We start from the raw sequence: 23,500 nt of genomic DNA on the forward strand, positions 1-23,500 counted from the left end.
TTTTGAGAAAAAATAGTAAACTGTTTTAAAGAAAGTGTTTCACTGTTGTAAAAGGTGGAAATTTAGCGAATAAATTTCCTTGAGTTTTCAGAAAATTTTGAAAAAATATTAGAGTGTATTAAAATCCTTAGTTGTATATAGCCCCTTAGTGATTTAATGTAGATGTGAATTTAGCGAATAAATTCACACAAGACACTTTTAAGAAAAAATAGTAAAGTGTTTTAAAGAAAATATTTCACTGTTGTAAAAGGTGGAAATTTAGCGAATAAATTTCCTTGAGTTTTCAGAAAATTTTGAAAAAATATTAGAGTGTATTATAATCCTTATTTGTATATAGCCCCTTAGTGATTTAATATAGATGTGAATTTAACGAATAAATTCACACAAGACACTTTTGAGAAAAAATATTAAACTGTTTTAAAGAAAATATTTTACTGTTGTAAAAGGTGGAAATTTAGCGAATAAATTTCCTTGAGTTTTCGGAAAATTTTGAAAAAATATTAGAGTGTATTAAAATTTTTATTTGTTTATAGCCCCTTAGTGATTTCATGTAGATGTGAATTTAGCGAATAAATTCACACAAGACACTTTTGAGAAAAAATAGTAAACTGTTTTAAAGAAAGTGTTTCACTGTTGTAAAAGGTGGAAATTTAGCGAATAAATTTCCTTGAGTTTTCAGAAAATTTTGAAAAAATATTAGAGTGTATTAAAATTATTATTTGTTTATAGCCCCTTAGTGATTTCATGTAGATGTGAATTTAGCGAATAAATTCACACAAGACACTTTTGAGAAAAAATAGTAAACTGTTTTAAAGAAAGTGTTTCACTGTTGTAAAAGGTGGAAATTTAGCGAATAAATTTCCTTGAGTTTTCAGAAAATTTTGAAAAAATATTAGAGTGTATTAAAATTATTATTTGTTTATAGCCCCTTAGTGATTTCATGTAGATGTGAATTTAGCGAATAAATTCACACAAGACACTTTTGAGAAAAAATAGTAAACTGTTTTAAAGAAAGTGTTTCACTGTTGTAAAAGGTGGAAATTTAGCGAATAAATTTCCTTGAGTTTTCAGAAAATTTTGAAAAAATATTAGAGTGTATTAAAATTTTTATTTGTTTATAGCCCCTTAGTGATTTCATGTAGATGTGAATTTAGCGAATAAATTCACACAAGACACTTTTGAGAAAAAATAGTAAACTGTTTTAAAGAAAGTGTTTCACTGTTGTAAAAGGTGGAAATTTAGCGAATAAATTTCCTTGAGTTTTCAGAAAATTTTGAAAAAATATTAGAGTGTATTAAAATTATTATTTGTTTATAGCCCCTTAGTGATTTCATGTAGATGTGAATTTAGCGAATAAATTCACACAAGACACTTTTGAGAAAAAATAGTAAACTGTTTTAAAGAAAGTGTTTCACTGTTGTAAAAGGTGGAAATTTAGCGAATAAATTTCCTTGAGTTTTCAGAAAATTTTGAAAAAATATTAGAGTGTATTAAAATTTTTATTTGTTTATAGCCCCTTAGTGATTTCATGTAGATGTGAATTTAGCGAATAAATTCACACAAGACACTTTTGAGAAAAAATAGTAAACTGTTTTAAAGAAAGTGTTTCACTGTTGTAAAAGGTGGAAATTTAGCGAATAAATTTCCTTGAGTTTTCAGAAAATTTTGAAAAAATATTAGAGTGTATTAAAATCCTTAGTTGTATATAGCCCCTTAGTGATTTAATGTAGATGTGAATTTAGCGAATAAATTCACACAAGACACTTTTAAGAAAAAATAGTAAAGTGTTTTAAAGAAAATATTTCACTGTTGTAAAAGGTGGAAATTTAGCGAATAAATTTCCTTGAGTTTTCAGAAAATTTTGAAAAAATATTAGAGTGTATTAAAATCCTTATTTATATATAGCCCCTTAGTGATTTAATATAGATGTGAATTTAACGAATAAATTCACACAAGACACTTTTGAGAAAAAATATTAAACTGTTTTAAAGAAAATATTTTACTGTTGTAAAAGGTGGAAATTTAGCGAATAAATTTCCTTGAGTTTTCGGAAAATTTTGAAAAAATATTAGAGTGTATTAAAATTTTTATTTGTTTATAGCCCCTTAGTGATTTCATGTAGATGTGAATTTAGCGAATAAATTCACACAAGACACTTTTGAGAAAAAATAGTAAACTGTTTTAAAGAAAGTGTTTCACTGTTGTAAAAGGTGGAAATTTAGCGAATAAATTTCCTTGAGTTTTCAGAAAATTTTGAACAAATATTAGAGTGTATTAAAATTTTTATTTTTTTATAGCCCCTTAGTGATTTCATGTAGATGTGAATTTAGCGAATAAATTCACACAAGACACTTTTGAGAAAAAATAGTAAACTGTTTTAAAGAAAGTGTTTCACTGTTGTAAAAGGTGGAAATTTAGCGAATAAATTTCCTTGAGTTTTCAGAAAATTTTGAAAAAATATTAGAGTGTATTAAAATTTTTATTTGTTTATAGCCCCTTAGTGATTTCATGTAGATGTGAATTTAGCGAATAAATTCACACAAGACACTTTTAAGAAAAAATATTAAACTGTTTTAAAGAAAATATTTCACTGTTGTAAAAGGTGGAAATTTAGCGAATAAATTTCCTTGAGTTTTCAGAAAATTTTGAAAAAATATTAGAGTGTATTAAAATTTTTATTTGTTTATAGCCCCTTAGTGATTTCATGTAGATGTGAATTTAGCGAATAAATTCACACAAGACACTTTTAAGAAAAAATATTAAACTGTTTTAAAAAAAATATTTCACTGTTGTAAAAGGTGGAAATTTAGCGAATAAATTTCCTTGAGTTTTCAGAAAATTTTTAAAAATTATTAGAGTGTATTAAAATCTGTATTTGTATTATAACCCCTGAGTGATTTAATGTAGATGTGAATTTAGCGAATAAATTCACACAAGACACTTTTAAGAAAAAATATTAAACTGTTTTAAAAAAAATATTTCACTGTTGTAAAAGGTGGAAATTTAGCGAATAAATTTCCTTGAGTTTTCAGAAAATTTTTAAAAATTATTAGAGTGTATTAAAATCTGTATTTGTATTATAACCCCTGAGTAATTTAATGTAGATGTGAATTTAGCGAATAAATTCACACAAGACACTTTTAAGAAAAAATATTAAACTGTTTTAAAGAAAATATTTCACTGTTGTAAAAAGGTGGAAATTTAGCGAATAAATTTCCTTAAGTTTTCAGAAAATTTTGAAAAAATATTAGAGTGTATTAAAATCCTTATTTGTATATAGCCCCTTAGTGATTTAATGTAGATGTGAATTTAGCGAATAAATTCACACAAGACACTTTTGAGAAAAAATAGTAAAGTGTTTTAAAGAAAGTGTTTCACTGTTTTAAAAGGTGGAAATTTAACGAATAAATTTCCTTGAGTTTTCAGAAAATTTTGAAAAAATATTAGAGTGTATTAAAATTTTTATTTGTTTATAGCCCCTTAGTGATTTCATGTAGATGTGAATTTAGCGAATAAATTCACACAAGACACTTTTGAGAAAAAATAGTAAACTGTTTTAAAGAAAGTGTTTCACTGTTGTAAAAGGTGGAAATTTAGCGAATAAATTTCCTTGAGTTTTCAGAAAATTTTGAAAAAATATTAGAGTGTATTAAAATTTTTATTTGTTTATAGCCCCTTAGTGATTTCATGTAGATGTGAATTTAGCGAATAAATTCACACAAGACACTTTTAAGAAAAAATATTAAACTGTTTTAAAAAAAATATTTCACTGTTGTAAAAGGTGGAAATTTAGCGAATAAATTTCCTTGAGTTTTCAGAAAATTTTTAAAAATTATTAGAGTGTATTAAAATCTGTATTTGTATTATAACCCCTGAGTAATTTAATGTAGATGTGAATTTAGCGAATAAATTCACACAAGACACTTTTAAGAAAAAATATTAAACTGTTTTAAAGAAAATATTTCACTGTTGTAAAAAGGTGGAAATTTAGCGAATAAATTTCCTTAAGTTTTCAGAAAATTTTGAAAAAATATTAGAGTGTATTAAAATCCTTATTTGTATATAGCCCCTTAGTGATTTAATGTAGATGTGAATTTAGCGAATAAATTCACACAAGACACTTTTGAGAAAAAATAGTAAAGTGTTTTAAAGAAAGTGTTTCACTGTTTTAAAAGGTGGAAATTTAACGAATAAATTTCCTTGAGTTTTCAGAAAATTTTGAAAAAATATTAGAGTGTATTAAAATTTTTATTTGTTTATAGCCCCTTAGTGATTTCATGTAGATGTGAATTTAGCGAATAAATTCACACAAGACACTTTTGAGAAAAAATAGTAAACTGTTTTAAAGAAAGTGTTTCACTGTTGTAAAAGGTGGAAATTTAGCGAATAAATTTCCTTGAGTTTTCAGAAAATTTTGAAAAAATATTAGAGTGTATTAAAATTTTTATTTGTTTATAGCCCCTTAGTGATTTCATGTAGATGTGAATTTAGCGAATAAATTCACACAAGACACTTTTGAGAAAAAATAGTAAACTGTTTTAAAGAAAGTGTTTCACTGTTGTAAAAGGTGGAAATTTAGCGAATAAATTTCCTTGAGTTTTCAGAAAATTTTGAAAAAATATTAGAGTGTATTAAAATTTTTATTTGTTTATAGCCCCTTAGTGATTTCATGTAGATGTGAATTTAGCGAATAAATTCACACAAGACACTTTTGAGAAAAAATAGTAAACTGTTTTAAAGAAAGTGTTTCACTGTTGTAAAAGGTGGAAATTTAGCGAATAAATTTCCTTGAGTTTTCAGAAAATTTTGAAAAAATATTAGAGTGTATTAAAATCCTTAGTTGTATATAGCCCCTTAGTGATTTAATGTAGATGTGAATTTAGCGAATAAATTCACACAAGACACTTTTAAGAAAAAATAGTAAAGTGTTTTAAAGAAAATATTTCACTGTTGTAAAAGGTGGAAATTTAGCGAATAAATTTCCTTGAGTTTTCAGAAAATTTTGAAAAAATATTAGAGTGTATTAAAATCCTTATTTATATATAGCCCCTTAGTGATTTAATATAGATGTGAATTTAACGAATAAATTCACACAAGACACTTTTGAGAAAAAATATTAAACTGTTTTAAAGAAAATATTTTACTGTTGTAAAAGGTGGAAATTTAGCGAATAAATTTCCTTGAGTTTTCGGAAAATTTTGAAAAAATATTAGAGTGTATTAAAATTTTTATTTGTTTATAGCCCCTTAGTGATTTCATGTAGATGTGAATTTAGCGAATAAATTCACACAAGACACTTTTGAGAAAAAATAGTAAACTGTTTTAAAGAAAGTGTTTCACTGTTGTAAAAGGTGGAAATTTAGCGAATAAATTTCCTTGAGTTTTCAGAAAATTTTGAACAAATATTAGAGTGTATTAAAATTTTTATTTGTTTATAGCCCCTTAGTGATTTCATGTAGATGTGAATTTAGCGAATAAATTCACGCAAGACACTTTTAAGAAAAAATATTAAACTGTTTTAAAGAAAATATTTCACTGTTGTAAAAAGGTGGAAATTTAGCGAATAAATTTCCTTGAGTTTTCAGAAAATTTTTAAAAATTATTAGAGTGTATTAAAATCTGTATTTATATTATAACCCCTTAGTGATTTAATGTAGATGTGAATTTAGCGAATAAATTCACACAAGACACTTTTAAGAAAAAATATTAAACTGTTTTAAAGAAAATATTTCACTGTTGTAAAAAGGTGGAAATTTAGCGAATAAATTTCCTTGAGTTTTCAGAAAATTTTGAAAAAATATTAGAGTGTATTAAAATCCTTATTTGTATATAGCCCCTTAGTGATTTAATGTAGATGTGAATTTAGCGAATAAATTCACATAAGACACTTTTAAGAAAAAATATTAAACTGTTTTAAAGAAAGTGTTTCACTGTTGTAAAAGGTGGACATTTAGCGAATAAATTTCCTTGAGTTTTCAGAAAATTTTGAAAAAATATTAGAGTGTATTAAAATCTGTATTTGTATTATAACCCCTGAGTAATTTAATGTAGATGCGAATTTAGCGAATAAATTCACACAAGACACTTTTAAGAAAAAATATTAAACTGTTTTAAAGAAAATATTTCACTGTTGTAAAAAGGTGGAAATTTAGCGAATAAATTTCCTTGAGTTTTCAGAAAATTTTGAAAAAATATTAGAGTGTATTAAAATCCTTATTTGTATATAGCCCCTTAGTGATTTAATGTAGATGTGAATTTAGCGAATAAATTCACACAAGACACTTTTGAGAAAAAACAGTAAAGTGTTTTAAAGAAAGTGTTTCACTGTTGTAAAAGGTGGAAATTTAGCGAATAAATTTTCTTTGAGTTTTCAGAAAATTTTGAAAAAATATTAGAGTGTATTAAAATTTTTATTTGTTTATAGCCCCTTAGTGATTTCATGTAGATGTGAATTTAGCGAATAAATTCACACAAGACACTTTTGAGAAAAAATAGTAAAGTGTTTTAAAGAAAGTATTTCACTGTTTTAAAAGGTGGAAATTTAGCGAATAAATTTCCTTGAGTTTTCAGAAAATTTTGAAAAATTATTAGAGTGTATTAAAATCCTTATTTGTATATAGCCCCTTAGTGATTTCATGTAGATGTGAATTTAGCGAATAAATTCACATAAGACACTTTTAAGAAAAAATATTAAACTGTTTTAAAGAAAGTGTTTTACTGTTGTAAAAGGTGGAAATTTAGCGAATAAATTTCCTTGAGTTTTCAGAAAATTTTGAAAAAATATTAGAGTGTATTAAAATCCTTATTTGTATATAGCCCCTTAGTGATTTAATGTAGATGTGAATTTAGCGAATAAATTCACACAAGACACTTTTGAGAAAAAATAGTAAAGTGTTTTAAAGAAAGTGTTTCACTGTTTTAAAAGGTGGAAATTTAGCGAATAAATTTCCTTGAGTTTTCAGAAAATTTTGAAAAAATATTAGAGTGTATTAAAATCCTTATTTGTATATAGCCCCTTAGTGATTTAATGTAGATGTGAATTTAGCGAATAAATTCACACAAGACACTTTTGAGAAAAAATAGTAAAGTGTTTTAAAGAAAGTGTTTCACTGTTGTAAAAGGTGGAAATTTAGCGAATAAATTTCCTTGAGTTTTCAGAAAATTTTGAAAAAATATTAGAGTGTATTAAAATCCTTATTTGTATATAGCCCCTTAGTGATTTAATGTAGATGTGAATTTAGCGAATAAATTCACACAAGACACTTTTGAGAAAAAATAGTAAACTGTTTTAAAGAAAGTGTTTCACTGTTGTAAAAGGTGGAAATTTAGCGAATAAATTTCTTTGAGTTTTCAGAAAATTTTGAAAAAATATTAGAGTGTATTAAAATTTTTATTTGTTTATAGCCCCTTAGTGATTTCATGTAGATGTGAATTTAGCGAATAAATTCACACAAGACACTTTTAAGAAAAAATATTAAACTGTTTTAAAGAAAATATTTCACTGTTGTAAAAGGTGGAAATTTAGCGAATAAATTTCCTTGAGTTTTCAGAAAATTTTGAAAAAATATTAGAGTGTATTAAAATCCTTAGTTGTATATAGCCTCTAAGTGATTTAATGTAGATGTGAATTTAGCGAATAAATTTCCTTGAGTTTTCAGAAAATTTTGAAAAAATATTAGAGTGTATTAAAATCCTTAGTTGTATATAGCCTCTAAGTGATTTAATGTAGATGTGAATTTAGCGAATAAATTTACACAAGACACTTTTAAGAAAAAATATTAAACTGTTTTAAAGAAAATGTTTCACTGTTGTAAAAGGTGGAAATTTAGCGAATAAATTTCCTTGAGTTTCCAGAAAATTTTGAAAAAATATTAGAGTGTATTAAAATCCTTATTTGTATATAGCCCCTTAGTGATTTAATGTAGATGTGAATTTAGCAAATAAATTCACACAAGACACTTTTAAGAAAAAATATTAAACTGTTTTAAAGAAAGTGTTTCACTGTTGTAAAAGGTGGAAATTTAGCGAATAAATTTCCTTGAGTTTTCAGAAAATTTTGAAAAAATATTAGAGTGTATTAAAATCCTTAGTTGTATATAGCCCCTTAGTGATTTAATGTAGATGTGAATTTAGCGAATAAATTCACACAAGACACTTTTAAGAAAAAATATTAAACTGTTTTAAAGAAAGTGTTTCACTGTTGTAAAAGGTGGAAATTTAGCGAATAAATTTCCTCGAGTTTTCAGAAAATTTTGAAAAAATATTAGAGTGTATTTAAATCCTTAGTTGTATATAGCCCCTTAGTGATTTAATGTAGATGTGAATTTAGCGAATAAATTCACACAAGACACTTTTAAGAAAAAATATTAAACTGTTTTAAAGAAAGTGTTTCACTGGTGTAAAAGGTGGAAATTTAGCGAATAAATTTCCTTGAGTTTTCAGAAAATTTTGAAAAAATATTAGAGTGTATTAAAATCCTTAGTTGTATATAGCCCCTTAGTGATTCAATGTAGATGTGAATTTAGCGAATAAATTCACACAAGACACTTTTGAGAAAAAATAGTAAAGTGTTTTAAAGAAAGTGTTTCACTGTTTTAAAAGGTGGAAATTTAGCGAATAAATTTCCTTGAGTTTTCAGAAAATTTTGAAAAAATATTAGAGTGTATTAAAATCCTTAGTTGTATATAGCCCCTTAGTGATTTAATGTAGATGTGAATTTAGCGAATAAATTCACACAAGACACTTTTGAGAAAAAATAGTAAAGTGTTTTAAAGAAAGTGTTTCACTGTTGTAAAAGGTGGAAATTTAGCGAATAAATTTCCTTAAGTTTTCAGAAAATTTTGAAAAAATATTAGAGTGTATTAAAATCCTTATTTGTATATAGCCCCTTAGTGATTTAATGTAGATGTGAATTTAGCGAATAAATTCACACAAGACACTTTTGAGAAAAAATATTTATTTGTTTTAAAGAAAGTGTTTCACTGTTGTAAAAGGTGGAAATTTAGCGAATAAATTTCCTTAAGTTTTCAGAAAATTTTGAAAAAATATTAGAGTGTATTAAAATTCCTATTTGTATATAGCCCCTTAGTGATTTAATGTAGATGTGAATTTAGCGAATAAATTCACACAAGACACTTTTGAGAAAAAATATTTATTTGTTTTAAAGAAAGTGTTTCACTGTTGTAAAAGGTGGAAATTTAGCGAATAAATTTCCTTAAGTTTTCAGAAAATTTTGAAAAAATATTAGAGTGTATTAAAATTCCTATTTGTATATAGCCCCTTAGTGATTTAATGTAGATGTGAATTTAGCGAATAAATTCACACAAGACACTTTTGAGAAAAAATATTTATTTGTTTTAAAGAAAGTGTTTCACTGTTGTAAAAGGTGGAAATTTAGCGAATAAATTTCCTTAAGTTTTCAGAAAATTTTGAAAAAATATTAGAGTGTATTAAAATTCCTATTTGTATATAGCCCCTTAGTGATTTAATGTAGATGTGAATTTAGCGAATAAATTCACACAAGACACTTTTGAGAAAAAATAGTAAAGTGTTTTAAAGAAAGTGTTTCACTATTGTAAAAGGTGGAAATTTAGCGAATAAATTTCCTTAAGTTTTCAGAAAATTTTGAAAAAATATTAGAGTGTATTAAAATCCTTATTTGTATATAGCCCCTTAGTGATTTAATGTAGATGTGAATTTAGCGAATAAATTCACACAAGACACTTTTGAGAAAAAATAGTAAAGTGTTTTAAAGAAAGTGTTTCACTGTTTTAAAAGGTGGAAATTTAGCGAATAAATTTCCTCGAGTTTTCAGAAAATTTTGAAAAAATATTAGAGTGTATTTAAATCCTTAGTTGTATATAGCCCCTTAGTGATTTAATGTAGATGTGAATTTAGCGAATAAATTCACACAAGACACTTTTAAGAAAAAATATTAAACTGTTTTAAAGAAAGTGTTTCACTGGTGTAAAAGGTGGAAATTTAGCGAATAAATTTCCTTGAGTTTTCAGAAAATTTTGAAAAAATATTAGAGTGTATTAAAATCGTTAGTTGTATATAGCCCCTTAGTGATTCAATGTAGATGTGAATTTAGCGAATAAATTCACACAAGACACTTTTGAGAAAAAATAGTAAAGTGTTTTAAAGAAAGTGTTTCACTGTTTTAAAAGGTGGAAATTTAGCGAATAAATTTCCTTGAGTTTTCAGAAAATTTTGAAAAAATATTAGAGTGTATTAAAATCCTTAGTTGTATATAGCCCCTTAGTGATTTAATGTAGATGTGAATTTAGCGAATAAATTCACACAAGACACTTTTGAGAAAAAATAGTAAAGTGTTTTAAAGAAAGTGTTTCACTGTTGTAAAGGTGGAAATTTAGCGAATAAATTTCCTTAAGTTTTCAGAAAATTTTGAAAAAATATTAGAGTGTATTAAAATCCTTATTTGTATATAGCCCCTTAGTGATTTAATGTAGATGTGAATTTAGCGAATAAATTCACACAAGACACTTTTGAGAAAAAATATTTATTTGTTTTAAAGAAAGTGTTTCACTGTTGTAAAAGGTGGAAATTTAGCGAATAAATTTCCTTAAGTTTTCAGAAAATTTTGAAAAAATATTAGAGTGTATTAAAATTCCTATTTGTATATAGCCCCTTAGTGATTTAATGTAGATGTGAATTTAGCGAATAAATTCACACAAGACACTTTTGAGAAAAAATATTTATTTGTTTTAAAGAAAGTGTTTCACTGTTGTAAAAGGTGGAAATTTAGCGAATAAATTTCCTTAAGTTTTCAGAAAATTTTGAAAAAATATTAGAGTGTATTAAAATCCTTAGTTGTATATAGCCTCTTAGTGATTTAATGTAGATGTGAATTTAGCGAATAAATTCACACAAGACACTTTTAAGAAAAAATATTAAACTGTTTTAAAGAAAGTGTTTCACTGTTGTAAAAGGTGGAAATTTAGCGAATAAATTTCCTTGAGTTTTCAGAAAATTTTGAAAAAATATTAGAGTGTATTAAAATCCTTATTTGTATATAGCCCCTTAGTGATTTAATGTAGATGTGAATTTAGCGAATAAATTCACACAAGACACTTTTGAGAAAAAATAGTAAAGTGTTTTAAAGAAAGTGTTTCACTGTTTTAAAAGGTGGAAATTTAGCGAATAAATTTCCTTGAGTTTTCAGAAATTTTTGAAAAAATATTAGAGTGTATTAAAATCCTTATTTGTTTATAGCCCCTTAGTGATTTCATGTAGATGTGAATTTAGCGAATAAATTCACACAAGACACTTTTGAGAAAAAATAGTAAACTGTTTTAAAGAAAGTGTTTCACTGTTGTAAAAGGTGGAAATTTAGCGAATAAATTTCTTTGAGTTTTCAGAAAATTTTGAAAAAATATTAGAGTGTATTAAAATTTTTATTTGTTTATAGCCCCTTAGTGATTTCATGTAGATGTGAATTTAGCGAATAAATTCACACAAGACACTTTTAAGAAAAAATATTAAACTGTTTTAAAGAAAATATTTCACTGTTGTAAAAGGTGGAAATTTAGCGAATAAATTTCCTTGAGTTTTCAGAAAATTTTGAAAAAATATTAGAGTGTATTAAAATCCTTAGTTGTATATAGCCTCTAAGTGATTTAATGTAGATGTGAATTTAGCGAATAAATTTCCTTGAGTTTTCAGAAAATTTTGAAAAAATATTAGAGTGTATTAAAATCCTTAGTTGTATATAGCCTCTAAGTGATTTAATGTAGATGTGAATTTAGCGAATAAATTTACACAAGACACTTTTGAGAAAAAATAGTAAAGTGTTTTAAAGAAAATATTTCACTGTTGTAAAAGGTGGAAATTTAGCGAATAAATTTCCTTGAGTTTTCAGAAAATTTTTAAAAATTATTAGAGTGTATTAAAATCTGTATTTGTATTATAACCCCTTAGTGATTTAATGTAGATGTGAATTTAGCGAATAAATTCACACAAGACACTTTTAAGAAAAAATATTAAACTGTTTTAAAGAAAATGTTTCACTGTTGTAAAAGGTGGAAATTTAGCGAATAAATTTCCTTGAGTTTCCAGAAAATTTTGAAAAAATATTAGAGTGTATTAAAATCCTTATTTGTATATAGCCCCTTAGTGATTTAATGTAGATGTGAATTTAGCAAATAAATTCACACAAGACACTTTTAAGAAAAAATATTAAACTGTTTTAAAGAAAGTGTTTCACTGTTGTAAAAGGTGGAAATTTAGCGAATAAATTTCCTTGAGTTTTCAGAAAATTTTGAAAAAATATTAGAGTGTATTAAAATCCTTAGTTGTATATAGCCCCTTAGTGATTTAATGTAGATGTGAATTTAGCGAATAAATTCACACAAGACACTTTTAAGAAAAAATATTAAACTGTTTTAAAGAAAGTGTTTCACTGTTGTAAAAGGTGGAAATTTAGCGAATAAATTTCCTCGAGTTTTCAGAAAATTTTGAAAAAATATTAGAGTGTATTTAAATCCTTAGTTGTATATAGCCCCTTAGTGATTTAATGTAGATGTGAATTTAGCGAATAAATTCACACAAGACACTTTTAAGAAAAAATATTAAACTGTTTTAAAGAAAGTGTTTCACTGGTGTAAAAGGTGGAAATTTAGCGAATAAATTTCCTTGAGTTTTCAGAAAATTTTGAAAAAATATTAGAGTGTATTAAAATCCTTAGTTGTATATAGCCCCTTAGTGATTCAATGTAGATGTGAATTTAGCGAATAAATTCACACAAGACACTTTTGAGAAAAAATAGTAAAGTGTTTTAAAGAAAGTGTTTCACTGTTTTAAAAGGTGGAAATTTAGCGAATAAATTTCCTTGAGTTTTCAGAAAATTTTGAAAAAATATTAGAGTGTATTAAAATCCTTAGTTGTATATAGCCCCTTAGTGATTTAATGTAGATGTGAATTTAGCGAATAAATTCACACAAGACACTTTTGAGAAAAAATAGTAAAGTGTTTTAAAGAAAGTGTTTCACTGTTGTAAAAGGTGGAAATTTAGCGAATAAATTTCCTTAAGTTTTCAGAAAATTTTGAAAAAATATTAGAGTGTATTAAAATCCTTATTTGTATATAGCCCCTTAGTGATTTAATGTAGATGTGAATTTAGCGAATAAATTCACACAAGACACTTTTGAGAAAAAATATTTATTTGTTTTAAAGAAAGTGTTTCACTGTTGTAAAAGGTGGAAATTTAGCGAATAAATTTCCTTAAGTTTTCAGAAAATTTTGAAAAAATATTAGAGTGTATTAAAATTCCTATTTGTATATAGCCCCTTAGTGATTTAATGTAGATGTGAATTTAGCGAATAAATTCACACAAGACACTTTTGAGAAAAAATAGTAAAGTGTTTTAAAGAAAGTGTTTCACTGTTTTAAAAGGTGGAAATTTAGCGAATAAATTTCCTTGAGTTTTCAGAAAATTTTAAAAAAATATTAGAGTGTATTAAAATCCTTAGTTGTATATAGCCCCTTAGTGATTTAATGTAGATGTGAATTTAGCGAATAAATTCACACAAGACACTTTTGAGAAAAAATAGTAAAGTGTTTTAAAGAAAGTGTTTCACTGTTTTAAAAGGTGGAAATTTAGCGAATAAATTTCCTTGAGTTTTCAGAAAATTTTGAAAAAATATTAGAGTGTATTAAAATCCTTAGTTGTATATAGCCCCTTAGTGATTTAATGTAGATGTGAATTTAGCGAATAAATTCACGCAAGACACTTTTGAGAAAAAATATTTAACTGTTTTAAAGAAAGTGTTTCACTGTTGTAAAAGGTGGAAATTTAGCGAATAAATTTACTTAAGTTTTCAGAAAATTTTGAAAAAATATTAGAGTGTATTAAAATCCTTATTTGTATATAGCCCCTTAGTGATTTAATGTAGATGTGAATTTAGCGAATAAATTCACACAAGACACTTTTGAGAAAAAATATTTAACTGTTTTAAAGAAAGTGTTTCACTGTTGTAAAAGGTGGAAATTTAGCGAATAAATTTCCTTAAGTTTTCAGAAAATTTTGAAAAAATATTAGAGTGTATTAAAATCCTTAGTTGTATATAGCCCCTTAGTGATTTAATGTAGATGTGAATTTAGCGAATAAATTCACACAAGACACTTTTGAGAAAAAATAGTAAAGTGTTTTAAAGAAAGTGTTTCACTGTTGTAAAAGGTGGAAATTTAGCGAATAAATTTCCTTAAGTTTTCAGAAAATTTTGAAAAAATATTAGAGTGTATTAAAATTCCTATTTGTATATAGCCCCTTAGTGATTTAATGTAGATGTGAATTTAGCGAATAAATTCACACAAGACACTTTTGAGAAAAAATAGTAAAGTGTTTTAAAGAAAGTGTTTCACTGTTTTAAAAGGTGGAAATTTAGCGAATAAATTTCCTTGAGTTTTCAGAAAATTTTAAAAAAATATTAGAGTGTATTAAAATCCTTAGTTGTATATAGCCCCTTAGTGATTTAATGTAGATGTGAATTTAGCGAATAAATTCACACAAGACACTTTTGAGAAAAAATAGTAAAGTGTTTTAAAGAAAGTGTTTCACTGTTTTAAAAGGTGGAAATTTAGCGAATAAATTTCCTTGAGTTTTCAGAAAATTTTGAAAAAATATTAGAGTGTATTAAAATCCTTAGTTGTATATAGCCCCTTAGTGATTTAATGTAGATGTGAATTTAGCGAATAAATTCACGCAAGACACTTTTGAGAAAAAATATTTAACTGTTTTAAAGAAAGTGTTTCACTGTTGTAAAAGGTGGAAATTTAGCGAATAAATTTACTTAAGTTTTCAGAAAATTTTGAAAAAATATTAGAGTGTATTAAAATCCTTATTTGTAAATAACCCCTTAGTGGTTTTATGTAAAAGTGAATTTAGCGAGTAAATTCACTGGAATATTTTTGATAAGAGAAATTTTTATTTATATGTTAACCCCCTTATTAATTTTATTTAATTATGAATTTAGCGAATAAATTCACATGATACTTTTGAGAAACAAGTATTTTAAAAAAGAAGTGTTTGAAATGTTTCACTGTTTAAGTTTCCACAAATTTTTTAAAAAATATTAGAAATTATTAAATTCCGTATTTTTATTATAACCCCTTAGTGATTTAGTGTATATGTGAATTTAGCGAATAAATTCACATAATTTGTTTTATTTTTTCATGCAAACTAACGCGATTTAATATCCAATCGTAAATAAACATGCTTGCAAAAAAATCATCACTAACAAGAATTACCCAGAATTGGATATGCATTAATAAAAATAAAATAGTAATTCACTTTAGTCTGGTTTAAAAAATGAATTGAGCCAATAAATTTGATATTGATTTTTGCTTCTGTGTTAAACATCTATAATTCAAAATAAATTGCATGCAAATGTAAAAAAATCAGTACTTACCGTTTACTCCAACTTTGCAGGAACCACATAAAAAACAGACACTCACAAAACACTGACACTGTACCACCATAAGAACCACAAATGTTTATATGTTAACCCCCTTATTAATTTTATTTAAATATGAACAAATAAATGCACACAAGACATTTATGAGAAAAAATTTTAAAGTGTTTTAAAGAAATGTCTTAAAAGGTGGAAATTTAACGAATAAATTTCCTTAAGTTCTTAGAAAATTTTGACAAAATATTTTATACGCATTTGTATTTAATGCCTTAGTGATTTAATATGGATGTGAATTTAGCGAATAAATCCACGAGAAACAATTGAGAAAAAACAATAAAATTCTTTTATAAAAAAGTTCTACTATTTTTAATAGGTGGAAATTTAGCGAATAAATTTCCCTAAGTTTTCAGAAACTTTTGAAAAAATATTACTTTATTAATTTCCGTATTTGTATTCTAACCCCTTAGTAAACGTGAATTTAGCGAATAAATTCACATAATTTGTTTTATTTCTTCATGCAAATTAACGCGTCTAATCGTAAATAAACAACTATAATTCAAAATAAATTGCACGCAATTTTAAAAAAAAATCAGTACTTACCTTTTACTCCAACTTGGCAGGAACCACATAAAAAACACACACTGACACTGTACCATCATAAGAACTACAAAGGAACCACTTTCTTCCAACCTACTTCTACCGATGCCGGAACAAGACTGACTGTAGTAGAATGAAGTACCTTCCAAGTGCAGCGAACCCCTTTCCCCCACCCCCGAAAGACTCAGTAGATAGTGTGGGGGTAGACAGGGGCGTGCGCGCGTCTTTACTTTCACTTTTAGTGCGTATTTCTTAGCCCAGTAAAATTAGCAATTAAATTCAAAAAGTTTAAAAAATTATACTTTAGTAATTTTTTTTTAATTTACTACATTTTTAATCAAAGCAGCTTTTTTAATTTATTTGTACATCTTATATTCTGAGGAATTAATCCTATGTTACTCCTAACTACTACTTAGTAGATATCATTTTTTTATCGGGCATAATAACTATGTAGGTACATTTTTATTTTAAAAATAAATATTTACATGGCATTACATGAATACAAATTTAAACTTTCAACGCATGAAATTCATGGTCAGTATGTTATGTTATTTGTTAAAAACAATCAAAACAAGAACGAAAAAATAAACGAGTTTTAACATATCTTACCTTGAGTCACTCATTGCAAAATCACTAGAAACACAGCGTGTTTTATTCGTCACTATCGATCCAAAAATCAACAAAATCCTAACGATCGCGATCGATCTTGTTTAAGATCTTAACTAAATATAATGTGACACTGGCGACATCTTCAAACTGTCAGCTGAATCAGAAAAATACAGGTTTCTTTTTGAAATCCTTTTAAAAGGACGGTAGGCGTAAATGGGTAAATAAAACCTTAATAAGAACTGTGTCATTATTTTCGCAAAGATACCATTTAGCCGTCAGGGGGCCTGGAATACCACAAGTTCCTTTAATTTTCTTAACACCTAAACTCGAATCGCCCTATTATATTTTATGAGACCCAAAAAATCGTTGCGACCTGTATCAAATTCCCATTATAAAAATCGAACAAAAATAAACATTTAAAGGCCTCCTTGTTCTAAATAAAAACACTAACGAAAATATGAAAAAAATCAAATTGTAACACCACATTTCCAGATTATAAAAAGGTAAACATCGTTTCTCTACCATAAGTAGACCCTAAGTTATAAGCACTTTTATCTAACAGGTCCTGATATTCGGTGAGAAATTCCTCAAAGGACAAGGCCTCTATCTTATAATAAGTACTTTGGTCCGTGGGGACCAGTAGAAATTTTTAAAATTTTTGTCAGTACTACAAAAAAAAAGTCTCCAAAATTATCCAAGGAGTGCCCTAAACACGCAGTGGGGAAGAGACCTGCCGTATCCTTATAAGGCTCTGAGCTCAAACCTTAGTCTCGGCATGGTGCTCTACCCAACTTTTCTTTTTTTAGTACTTCGAAAAAATTAACACCTATAATAAATACAGAGAGAAAAGTTATTATAGTCAGAAATAAATTTCATTGAAATATTACTTACTTATTTCTGGGTATCATGCTTCAGAGAACCATGACGTGTTACAATACGCTCCGCTCTCAAGTAACTCGTATAAATTAATATAACCAATATTCAATGATACCTTCTTATTTTATTATAATACGCCATCTAGGGTAAATACGCTAAAACAGAGTCCTCAATAATAATAATACACTGTTGTACTGGCGAACGTTATGGCGTATTCACCATAGTATGCAGATAATCGCTGTTTCCAATGTAATTTCATTTACGTTTTTAAATTATGCTCCAAATTCATTTTTTTACTTTAAAGCTTAAAGGCCATTCAAAATTAAGTAAAAAAGTTTAATAAATAAATTTTCCACGATTTATACGTGCCACAAGATAAAGGAAAAAGAGGGTCCCATTTATTAGGGTATTGGAATAAGACAACCGTGTTTTTTATGTTTCAAATTTATTTTTGAAAGCTTATAGTAATAAGATATGAAAAGAATTGACATAAGGAGAATAAGGAATAAAAGAAACCAAAAACGAAATGAATCGAAATTATAGAAGCCGAGATATAAGTAAAAATGTGGGAAAAACAAAAGGAAACTCGTTTTTTCCCACCGTACCATTTTTTTTTCCTAAAATGATTATTGGCAAATTTGAAAGTAAGCCCTAAACTAACAATTTCCAGTAAAAAAGCCCAATAAAAAAATATTTTTTTTTTGGTCGAAAATCGAAAGGGGTATCCACGAAAAATTTCGAAAATATGGTTTTTTATTTTTTTATAAATAAACTATAACTCTGACAACTTTTTGTATTAAATAGAAGTTCTTGGGTATATTAAGAGGTATTCGCATGTCAAAACGAATTGGTTCTAGCTTTTATAGAATCGGAGAAAATTAAAAAAAACTGTAAAACATAAATATCGAATTATCAAGAGCCCTATGAAAAAATGTAAATTTTGTATTTTTCTATCTTGCACTACTTTAGATTTCCTTTAAAAAAGGTTATTACCAATTTGACTCTAAAATGAGCAGAAACCCTATTTCTTTGCATTTTTCGATTTTCGAATAAAATCCGGGGTTAAAATGACCATTTTTTTAAAATATGCTCTGAATTCAAAATTTCTTTTTTCTGGTTAAAGACCATTCAAAAACTAGTAAAAAAGCTTTATGACAAATTTTTCCGCGATTCATACGAGTGTCACAATCTAAAGAGAAAGATCAGGTCCCATAAGAAGCAATGTTTTAGGAAAAGTACTAGGAAAATGTACTAGGAAAAAAGTGATTTGTTTCTTTTTTTTTAAATTTTTATTTTAAAAGGCAATTATTATAAAATAAAAAAAAAATTAAAGAAAAAAAAAACGAATAAAAAATTATCAACTTATTGAATTGAAGCTATAAAAGCCGTGATATCAGTAATATAGTAAAATAATATAAAAAATACACCTTTTTTTGACACCCGCATCAATGTCTTTTTTTTCTAAATTAAACTAAAACTACTAAAAGAAAACCCACTAAAAGAACCCTAACTAAAATAAAATTATTATTACTATTATTTTTTTCCAGGTATTTATACCTTGTCCTAACCTTTATGCTGCTTTTACTATTATTATAAATAATATTTTCCTTATTTATGCCCTCAACCTTAAAACCCCCCGTATAATTCTATTTATATACTATTAGTATCCTCATAAATGTTCCATAATATCAATACCCTCTGTATATTTCAAATATATATTTATTAATATTTATATTCATTTTATTTATCCTAGTAATTTATCAAAAAAAAACCGTTCAAAATTGTCCCCATAATACTAATAATTCATTAATAAAATAACTCATGACGTCACGAGACGAAGACGACGCGTTTATAAATTGTTGCTAGACATCCTCCATCCTTCTCTCAAACACTTTTCCTACTCTAAATCGTAGCGCAAACGGGCCGAATTTGCGACCACGATACCGAAAACCCCGCGATTACGTCATCATGCGACTCGATAGTGACGTCGTCCGTATGCTTTAAAATTGGGTGCTGGACCGCTAACTATATTGTATCATGCGTTGGCTCCCGTGGTGTCGACGGTATGACTGGTTGATTGGAACGGCTTATTTTTTGGGGTTTTTTCTTAAATAACAGCGCGTTGCAGAAAAACGGTAACATTTGAAGAAAAACGGTTTTTAGTGGATTATAGCCAGATAGTGTCCGGTGATTTCGGAAAAAAAATGGTTTTCGTAGGTGTCATAGGTATGCCGGTATAAAGCGTCAAAAATAAAAAAGGTGTAGAACAAAAACTACTCTACGTAGAAGGTTGTATAGTATGTCGAAAAATAGGATTTAAAAAGTTCTTAATACGCTGAAAGTCTGAAGTCTCTAGGTGCTGCCAATAAAGAGTTATTAAGAAAAATAGAAAAAATCGGTCAAAAAAAGGCTCAAAAAGGGGTTCATATTTGTTAACACAGGTCACCCTGTATAATACGTAGCGCTATGAGTAATACCTCTATTTAATCCTAAAGGATTAAGCTTTCAAACGGTGTAAAAAAAAATTAAAAAAATTTTTAGAAGTAGGAAAAAATTTATTTCTCAAAAAAATCACTTTTTTTTTTTTCAAAAAAGGAAATTTTAAGTTTGAGCTCGTTTATCTCGGAAGGAGTTTCTTTTTGGAAAAAATAGTTTTAATAAAAAAGAAAGCTACATTTACGTAAAAAAAGGGCTGTTTTGTTGGCATTATCGGGAACATTACCGATTAGGCCCCACAATCGTTTAAGTCCGCGAGGTACCGCGCAAAAAGTGCAAAATTCATTTACAGCAAAATCCGACTTCTAAAGGGTTTATCTTAAAAAGCGCTCTTTAGGGGCTGCTTTATATAAAGGCCTTTAACGTCAATGAGTTTCAGAAAAATCGGCCTGGTCAGTTTTCCACAACGACATATAACGGTGAAAACCAGAAAAAAAAATTCGCCATAGAAGCAAAGTTATTAACGTTTATGTGACGCGAGTCCTAATTCTGTCAGTTCTTCACGAGCCCATATAAGAGCTTCGCTCTTAATAATTTATTCAGACCCTACGTCAGATAAAAGTACATATATGGTCGGCAATATACCCGTCTCTGTTCCGCTCATTGTAATAGTTACAAAGTAACCTGGAATTTCAGGCGTAAGAAACCATATTCGAATTTCATTTAAATTATGCTTAAAATACCTTGAATTGCCTAAAGAACACATACATATACGTCACTTTGGGTGCCAAAAAGCTCTTTATATATCCTAAAACATCTTATAAAAATTTAACACTTTTAGCGTTTATGATATATAAGATTATATCCGTCTCGCTCCCACTTATAGCCGTCAAAATTTAGGTTGGTACCAATGTAATTTGGCGGGATATTTAAAATTTTTGTAATGAAATCAGTGAGTCTTATTGGAATTTTATTTAAAACTTCCATAATAACTATGTAGGTACATTTTTATTAAAAAAAAATTATTTACATTGGATTGCATAAATAAAAATTTAAACTTTCAACGCATGAAATTCATGGTACTCTATTTCAAAATTTAAAAAATTGAACTTGTAAAAAGGCTGAAAAAATAAGGCTTTAGTATGTTGTAGTAAAATAAATAAGATATTCGCTCAATCGGTTTTGGTTTGTCTATGACAGGGTGTACACAGTTAATTTCCAAAATAAATTTTTTTTTTTAAATATATATGTTTTAAATTTTTATATTATACTCTTATGTTCATTACATTGCGAAATCTTGTGAATATCGTTAATTGGATCAATAAAAGCTTAACTGATTTTCGAAATATTGAATGAAATTATTACAGATTCATCAAAATATAAAACCAATTATATAGCTTAATGATTTCACAAAAATAATGTAATAAATGATTAATTACGTGGTTTAAGTTTGGAATTAGAACGTTATTAGTTAGTTCCTTTAAATATCGAATTAAATAACGAATAATACTCTTGACTCTCTTTAAATTAAAAAAAAAAACAACTGTTTTCATATTTAAATTATTTTAACATTTTTATTTTCCTATTAAAATACAAAGTTTATCCTTAAATCTGTTTCTTAATTTCATTTTTCTATCTGCTTTTTTTAGAGTTTTAAATTCGGTCCATTTTCTGTGACGGATTGCGTCTTTTGGTCCCCAGTCTGTATGTTTAAACATCGACGAGATGGCCTAAAATAAAGTTATAAAGAAATAAATTAAATAACAAGTAAACACTTATATTTCTTGAATAAAATTCGATAGTTTGGCGTACTGGAAATTTAAAAAAAAAATTTTTTTTTGAAAATAATAAAATAATAATTATTTTGGCAACGATCCAACTCATATTTTAAAATGATAAATTTCAGTGGCGATTTTACAAATGTATTAAGTAGAAACGTAAAAATACACTGTAATCTTAAAAATTATTTATCTCAATAGTGATTTTACGTTTTTCTTCCTATTTATTATAATTATATTTATTATATATTTCTGATGACATTTGCCGAACCATCACTCCTATTCTAAGATTGGGAACATTAGTAATTCACATTTAAAATTAATTTTGCAACCTATAAGATAATGGCATATAAATCTAAAATTATTTATACTCTAAAAACAAACCTTCACAAATATGGCGTAGTTAATTCCAAAAATTCGCGCTACCAGTCATTGTTAAGAAGTCCTCGTTTGATATGCAATTACTTACAATATTCTAATTTGACCCTACGTCTTTAATAAAAATATTAATCAGCATGGTTATATGGAAATGCTTAATAAATTTTCTTCTGATAATTTACGTAACATGCGATTGTTTAACACGTTGACTGCCATAATGGTACCAAAAAAATAATCTCATGGGCCACCTGTTTTTTTTTTAATAACTTGTTTAAAATGTGTGTTTAAAAAATATTTTAGTTATTTTTTTTGATCAAAACAATGTTTTTTTATTTCTTTTTACATATTTTGATGAAGAGAAGCCGCATGTGCTGCTCGCGGCCATAAAGTACATATAACTCTGTAAGAGCCGCGTGAAGCCACTCTGAAAACGGAAAAACCTTCCGCTGTTGTGAATTACAATAATCATAAAGCGTTTTTAGGTCTCTCTGATCCTGATCAAATGAAATCATACGCTACATCTCTTAGAAGAGGAGTCAAATGGTATAGAAAATTGGCAATCGAGCTACTTATTGGCACCTCTTTAGCAAATGCGTTTACATTTACCAAAGGGTGTATAGTAGATGAGCATTACTAAATTCAAGGAACTTGTCGCATGGAAGATACTCCAGTTAAAAAATACAGAGGTTCAACTTCATAAAGAACCATTAGCGCCACAACATCTTTTAGAAGATGTCGGTCGAACTGGCAGACGGAGATGCGTTGTTTGTTATAAGAACATGAGTGATGAAAGCGGTAGACTCTATGCTCAAAAACATGCATCATTCACAAAATTCAGGTGCAACATATGTTAAAAAAAATTATTGTCTTCCTTGTTTTTTTACGGTTCATCAGTGTACTAAATAAGTATAATTATACTTGTAAATTAATATTTTGCTAATTTTTTTTCAGTTTGTTCATATTTTTAAAAAATTCTCGTTTGATAAAACTTGTATTCTTTATGTGGTGCGTTTTTTTCACATAAGTTTTCTTTTCAATTTATAATAATTAGAATTATATACTTGTACTAGCAAAAAAGGTAATGCGTTTTAATTTCATATTACTTTACAGCCATGTGAAGCCATATAGTACTCTCGACGACACAAGCCAAAACCTTATTTTTGCACATACGGCCGTTCTATAACTCTTTTATAACAAAAGCACACCGCCGAGTAGCAGATGTAGCTTCACGCGGCTTTTTACGCTTGACCACCGTCTATAGATTACAACAAGTCAGACCACTCGAGCGGCCCTGAAATCGATTGCCCCACCCCCCGTTCCTCACCTCGCCATGCATCGGCTGGGTAGAACCCAGGTTTAGTTTTCGCAAGTACGTTAACTTGTGTGCATTCGTTT

General features: G+C 27.1%; 1 protein-coding gene across 1 annotated transcript in view; it reads right to left on the bottom strand.

Annotated features, from left to right (window-relative positions):
- Positions 1–21,495: 21,495 nt before the first annotated feature.
- The window catches only part of LOC126743051 (sodium-dependent nutrient amino acid transporter 1-like), a 33,661-nt gene continuing 31,656 nt past the window's right edge, over positions 21,496–23,500 (bottom strand). Inside the window, exon 12 of the mRNA XM_050450013.1 lies at positions 21,496–21,679. Coding sequence (XP_050305970.1) covers positions 21,524–21,679 — 156 coding nt within the window. The 3' untranslated portion in view covers positions 21,496–21,523. The remainder of the gene's footprint in view (positions 21,680–23,500) is intronic.

Source organism: Anthonomus grandis, chromosome 1 (genome assembly GCF_022605725.1).
Source record: "Anthonomus grandis grandis chromosome 1, icAntGran1.3, whole genome shotgun sequence".
In the NCBI taxonomy this organism is placed as follows: Eukaryota; Metazoa; Arthropoda; class Insecta; order Coleoptera; family Curculionidae; genus Anthonomus; species Anthonomus grandis.